Raw genomic sequence first — 7,474 nt, 5'->3', positions numbered from 1 at the left:
TTAAAATTATTATGAGTCATTTAAAAAATATAAAGCAATGCAATACTTGTTCTACGTTCATTAAAGTTTAAAAAATATGTTTTATATCCTAAAATAACAAAGAAAGGAAAATATATTGACACCAAAATATTTTTATTTTGTATAGAAACTTTAATGGATATAACAACTTCCATCTCATAATATTACTAAATATCAGAATTACATTGGATTATTAAATGTTTTTTGATAATTTGAAATGTAAGCGAGCGTCTCCTGTCTGTAAGTAAATTTTCATTCCTGCAGAAGCTTCTTTCAACGTCTACTGATGTTATTGGTGCGTACTTGAAAAAGACAGTCTCACTTACTGACAATTCTTCTTCAATTTGAAAAGATTTTGCTTCACCTGTTAATATTCTATAGATTTTCTTCATTGTTTGGAAGCCATTGTAATAATGAAAATTGATAAAAAATAGTAAAAATTGGAAAAAAATTAACAAAAAACTTTAAAAAATGCATTAAAATGCAAAATACGCCCCAAAATTTAAAGAAAAATGCCCTATAAATCTAAAAAAATGCTCTAAAAGGCAAAAAATGTCCAAAAATGCAAAAAATGCAAATGTCATCAAAATCCGGGCCTTAGTGATCAGTAAAAACAAAACAAGTAAACTGATCCTAGTTCACTTGACGTTGGGATAACTGTGAATTGGTTTCGTGGTTTTATTCACCATCTTCAGTAAATACCATACATAAGTTTTTCTCTCCGGGTAGTGCCAAGTTTAGCACAAATAGTCCTAAATGGAAAAAACATTTGTCTCAATGTTTTTTCAAGAGTTACTCTGTCTTTTGGGTTGGGCTTGAAAATACAAGGTTACAGGATAAAGCATTGATAACTACAAATCCAAAACAGATTAGCTGCTCAACGCCATAAAACAAAATCAAAACGGAAAAAAAACTAAAAAGAAAACATTCTTAGGCTTGAAACATTTATGTAGCACAGATTATAATGGTTTATTGCGATACGTAACAACAAGAAATATATATATATATTTAAAAAAACACTTTGAATTTTAATAATATTTTGGGGCAACAGTTAAAATAGACAATAATCATCGGGGAGTACAGTTAAGATAAAAAATACTACAAAGAAATGTTAAGTCACGTTGTGTTTAAATTTAAAATATCTAAGACAAATATACAACACTGTACAATTTTTAGTTTCCGCTGTTTAGTCCATGATACTGAACTTGTAAACTCTTTTAGGAGCAGAAGGATCGATTTCAGATACATATACAAATTTGCCATCGGGTGAAACGGCTAGGTCATGAGGAAGCTGAAAACCCTGTATTAAAAAAATAATAATTAGTTAATTTAAATTTTAAATTAATTCCTTCATTTTTTAATTCAAGTAGAGTATTAAATAAATAATCCGAAGAAACTGAGGCGATAAGATATTACTAGATTAAAAACTTCATTCGCTTTAAAAATAAGCAAATTGGAAATAACAGTCGACATGTTTCAAGCGCTCAAAAACAGACACCCATTTCCAAGACCTCCCAGTCGTGAATGAGAAGAAACAAAAGTAATTTGAAATATAAAACTTGAAGTTGCGGACGGAAAAAGGAAAAATTAAGGTCAGAAATAAAACTAGAAAAACCACTATAGCTGAGAGGGGTGAATCAGGGTAAAATAGCAGCAGGGATGCATTTTACCTATTGTGGTTTTCTAGTTTTGTTTCTCATCTTCATTTTTCATAGGTAACTTAGCGTTTCATATTTCAAATGACTTTTTATTCTTCTTATTTGCGTTCGGTAAGCTTTGATGTTGTTGCCGTTGTTGATTTACGTCGCACTAGAGCTGCACAATGGGCTATTGGCGACGGTCTGGGAAACATCCCTGAGGATGATCCGAAGACATGCCATCACAATTTTGATCCTCTGCAGAGGGGATGGCACCCCCGCTTCGGTAGCCCAAAGACCTGCACGCGAAGTCGAGCACTTTACGGTAGCACAGTTTAACGAGGACCAATACCGCACACCCTCGGTCCCTACGCAGACTGATCCAAGTGGGTCACCCACCCGCACACTGACCGCAGTCAGTGAGCTTTGAAAATGGACGGCTGTTTTTGAGTGCTTGAAAAGTGTCGACTATTTTTCCCCATTTGTATATTTTTGAAGCGATTTGAGTTTTAAATCTATAAATAAACTGGAGTTACAACTACAGTAAAGGTGAAAAATAATGAGAGTAATTTTAAAAGCAGCTTTCACAAATAAAGTAGTGATTAAATGAAAAAAAATTGCAATTTATTAAATTTCAAAAATTAAAATCATTATCAAAATTAAAATTTAATTTTCAATGATAGTATAATGAATAAATAAAAATGAGCAACATTAAATTTAATTTTCAATAATAATATAATGAATAAAGAAAATATATCAACTTCACATTTACAAAGTAGTGATTAAATAAAATAGAGTATATAAACCTTTCACAAATAAAATAGTTAATAAATAAAATAGCACAACGTTTAAATTATGTAATGATTAACTAATGATTAAATTAAACAGTGCAGTTAAACTTTTCAAGACTAAAATAGTTAGTAAATAAAATATAGAAAATTTAAATTTCATAAAAAATAAGAAAAATGTAACCTTCATTAATATAAAAAATACTATTAAATAAAGAATTTAATTGTCAGAAATGAAGTAAATATTAAATCTAGTCCAGCAACTTTAAGCTTAATTTTGAATAATAATAAAGAAGTGATTAGGTTGAGCAATAGAACTTTAAATATATTTTTCACAAATAAAGAAATGTCAAAATATATAATTTAAAATTCACGAAATAGTTCTTAAATTAAACATAATAACAGAAAACTTAATTTTACATTACAAATGAAATTAATGAATTACACTAGGAAACACTGTTTTTTTTTCTGTTGCCAGAAAATTTTTAAAAGGTTGGATTTCAAATTTGCATTTACTTTCTTTATCTAAGCTACAGTTTGTTACTTATTTTTAAGAAAATAACTATTTTAGTTTATTTATGTCGAAATATACAAATTTAAAAACGCTCCATGTAACGGGGGCGTAAGAATGTTGTGATAAACTTCAACGAAGGTTAGGGCGCATCATCATGATTAAAATTGCATAGGAACTCAAGCCCGGAAATGTCTAAGGACGCTCCTATATGTGCTTCTGAATAGGTCATAATAGGAAAGCGCCCCTAACCACGTACGATGACGTGCCAGGCATAGGGTTCTGTGCAATTTTAATCCTGATGTGCCCTTACACCTCCAGAAGTATGTCCCAACCTTTATGCGACCCCCTGACATAATAACGTTTGAAAACTGGTTGATTTCGACAAGAAATATACTAAAAATGAAAATAAAATTTAAAACTTTAAGAGCAAAACTAGTTTCAGATTTGCAATCCCCACAAGCAAAAGTGTTTTCATAAATGCAACAAGAAATTTGTTCTTCTGTGGAATGACTTACTCTTTCTGGTCCCCAGAGAGTTAAAGGCGAGCCAGATTCAATATCAAACACTAGTCCATGGTCAGATGACACAGATAGGCTGTTTTCCCATAAATCGGGTCCATTTACTGCAAACAACTGTTTACCTGCAATATGAATTCATTTTTTTAAAAAAATGCCTCAAATTCATGTCCGAATGTAAAATGATATACAAGGTATGTCATCAATAATGGTGCAAACTTCAAGGGGAAGCGACCCATGATCAGAAATGTCATCATACGCTACTAGGGGCGCTTATTTATTATTGCAACATTGTTCGTCTGCCTTTGAACGTGTACTTTTACTTATTTAAAATATCTTAGTTAGATAAAAAATCCCAAGAAACTGAGGGGGTAAGATACTACTTGATTAAAAGCTTCATTCGCTTCAAAAATGTACAAATTGAAAATAACAGTCGACGTGTTTCAAGAGTTAAATAATCGTTCGTTTTTAAGACTTGCTTAGAAGAAACAAAAGTGATGACTGGCATGTCTTGAAAATGGGTGCCTATTTTTGAGCACTTGAATTATATTGACTGTTATTTTCAATGTGTGTATTTTTGAAGATTTGATTTTTAATCACGTGATATCTTAGTTTCACGTCGACTTTATATTTTCTTATAATTACTGTCAAAAATTGTATTCAAAATCGGTACAGAAACCGTAATTTAAGGATTTGTTGAGCTTGTCAAGTTAATCGCCCAATCATTAAATAGCTCATATATTTTGATATAATTTTCGACAATAATTATTAGAAAACATAAATCAGGATATTTTAGATAAGTACGAGTACTAGCTCAGAGGCACACGGAAAAGCAATTTATTACAAGGAAATGTCACTAACAGCTTACGATGCAGCTTTCGACCATGAATTACTACGCTATTTTGCATTTATTTGATATGCCCTAAAATATTTATTGGACACCCTGTATAATTAACACGACATATGCTTATTTCAATTATTATTACAAAAATTTGCGAACTTAGAATAAAGATATGCTATTCTATCGATATTATCAATTTGTTTAGTATTAATACTTATATATTATACTAATAATAATATTGATGCGAATACTTATATATGATGCCTTAATACTATAAATAAACATACACGAAAGGTCTGAAACAATATAAGTAATAAGTCACATTTCTTCTGAAATGTTAAATTTTTACATCAATCTGTTCCTTAGTATTGCTTCCAGATAGGATCTTTATAAATTTTTTGTGAATTTTATCCAGATAACAGTATTATTATTATCTTAATAATAACAATAGGCTTGTTAATAAATTATCGTCATTATTATAATTTATTAACAGCATTGTTATTATCATAAAAATCGTGGCGTTTTTGCAATTTAAAATGAGCCACTATTTTTATGTACCCTGATCTGGCAAATAGACATTGGTCGATGTCTAATAAATGTCTATAGTCACATGTTCCCAAAATATTTGTTAAATATCCTTTTTTTTCTAATTATCACTGAGAAATGTCAATCTTTCGATGTGGAATAAAATAATGTAATAACTGTTTCTCACTTCACAGGCAAATGTCGCCATTCAGTTCAGACTTGTATTGAATGTTCAATACAAGTCTGAACTGAAGAATAATCGTCATTGTTATAATTTTTTAACAGCATTATAATTATCATAGAAATCGTGGCGTTTTTGCAATTTAAAATGAGCCACTACTTTTATGTATCATGATCTGGCAAATAGACATTGGTCGATGTCTAATAAACGTCTATAGTCACATGTTCCCAAAATATTTGATAAATATCCTTTTTTTTCTTTCCAATTAACACTGAGAAATGTCAATCGTTCGATGTGAAATAAAATAATGTAATAATTGTTTCTCACTTCACAGGCAAATGTTACAGCAAAATTATCGCCATTATTATAATTTATTAACAGCATTGTTATTATCATAAAAATCGTGGCGTTTTTGCAATTTAAAATGAGCCACTATTTTTATGTACCCTGATCTGGCAAATAGACATTGGTCGATGTCTAATAAATGTCTATAGTCACATGTTCCCAAAATATTTGTTAAATATCCTTTTTTTTCTAATTATCACTGAGAAATGTCAATCTTTCGATGTGGAATAAAATAATGTAATAACTGTTTCTCACTTCACAGGCAAATGTCGCCATTCAGTTCAGATTTGTATTGAATGTTCAATACAAGTCTGAACTGAAGAATAATCGTCATTGTTATAATTTTTTAACAGCATTATAATTATCATAGAAATCGTGGCGTTTTTGCAATTTAAAATGAGCCACTACTTTTATGTATCATGATCTGGCAAATAGACATTGGTCGATGTCTAATAAACGTCTATAGTCACATGTTCCCAAAATATTTGATAAATATCCTTTTTTTTCTTTCCAATTAACACTGAGAAATGTCAATCGTTCGATGTGAAATAAAATAATGTAATAATTGTTTCTCACTTCACAGGCAAATGTCGCCATTCAGTTCAGACTTGTATTGAATGTTCAAAATCGCGAGTTGGTATGTACTGATGACAAGGTTCTAAAAGCCTGGGCTTTTTTTAAAAAAAACAAAAAAAAAAAATCTCAAACCCTTGGGGGGGAGTGTCAATGTTTTTATTTCTTAATTTTTATTTCTTAACTTTTGTCAAACTTTTATGAGACAGTTTCACAAACAACGTAGTGTCACCGTAACTTCTATCACTAACATTTTTTTTATTTTCAAAAGATTAATAAATCTTAATAACAATAAGCTTTTCTTCATACTAGTCTTATTGTATTAGTTATAATTTTTTGTATAGCCGTTTTCATTATTCTGTATTAATTTAGGCCAAAATAAGTGAAAAATACTATATTTAACATTAAATAATTCATGGTTATTAAATACAGGATGAAACACCGATGCGTTGTGGTTTTCTACGTTACAGGTAAATTCTTCCTCACACAGCTCACTTTCAAGTAAAATGCTTTCAAATTTTCGTTTATTTGCAGCTATTTAGTAAGATAAATGTAATTATATCCACGAATAAATTAATATCAAATCGGATGTAATAAGTATTTCGGACATTCACCAAAGCGACTAAGTGATTGCCAACATTCACTGGTGAAAGTCAACAACCACCGATTTCGGTCATTCACAGTAACATGCACATCATTTACATAATAACCTCATCAGGAAGTTTATTTCATACTTTGCCTAAATAGCATTTGGCATTCTATAGAATACCTAGGCATTTTATACAATGCCTAGAAAAAGTATGTAATACTTCTCACATTTCATACTTTACCTAAAAACATCCGACATTCTATACAATGCCGGCGTTTCATACTTTCCCAGTAACATATATATGGGTGGTTCTCACGAAATATGACAATTTACTGTCACTTGCTCCAAGATCTAATACTATAATACTAAAAGAACTTTTTTTTAAAAAAATTAATAAATAGCATTGTTGTTAGCATTTTAAAATGACTTTGCACTAGCATTGACTGTTAGGTACAGTTAAAAAATTTAACTGTACTTCAAAATATCATTTTCCAGGTATGTCCCAAACAATGTTTCCAATAATAACTAGCTTCAAAACTTCCCGTAAATTTTTCAATATCTAATTTTTTTTGTCTCAACCGGTGTGAGCATTTCAAGAATATACGCAGAGAGTATTATTTACAAAAACTTCGTTTAAAATAATTTTTTCTGTCAATAATTTGTTTGTCCCAGGAAAACCTGTCATTTTCCAGGCTACTTTTATTTAGTGGTTTATACAAAAATAGACAGTGCCAGCAATCAATATCTTATATTAATAGATTGATTAGATGCCCTCCTATATGAACATATCTTGTTGCATGAATAAAGAACCAATTTTCTGGTTCAAAATCTATTTTTGCGTTGTCATTTTCCTGGCTTCTTGAAATCATTAATAACATAAACTACATAGATTTATCTGAGTTATTTTAAGAAATCCTGTTGTTATCTGCAGAATATAAACGTCTTAGG

General features: G+C 30.0%; 1 protein-coding gene across 1 annotated transcript in view; it reads right to left on the bottom strand.

Annotated features, from left to right (window-relative positions):
• Nucleotides 1-1,129: 1,129 nt before the first annotated feature.
• The window catches only part of LOC107452529 (peptidyl-glycine alpha-amidating monooxygenase A), a 29,065-nt gene continuing 22,720 nt past the window's right edge, over nt 1,130-7,474 (bottom strand). The window contains exons 7-8 of the mRNA XM_071185167.2: nt 3,473-3,597; nt 1,130-1,318 (exon numbers count right to left, since the gene is read on the bottom strand). Coding sequence (XP_071041268.2) covers nt 1,205-1,318; nt 3,473-3,597 — 239 coding nt within the window. The 3' untranslated portion in view covers nt 1,130-1,204. The remainder of the gene's footprint in view (nt 1,319-3,472; nt 3,598-7,474) is intronic.

This window comes from Parasteatoda tepidariorum, chromosome 5 (genome assembly GCF_982258835.1).
Source record: "Parasteatoda tepidariorum strain Cologne lab strain chromosome 5, Ptep-v5.0, whole genome shotgun sequence".
NCBI lineage: Eukaryota > Metazoa > Arthropoda > Arachnida > Araneae > Theridiidae > Parasteatoda > Parasteatoda tepidariorum.
This window is presented reverse-complemented; position numbering and strand designations above follow the sequence as displayed.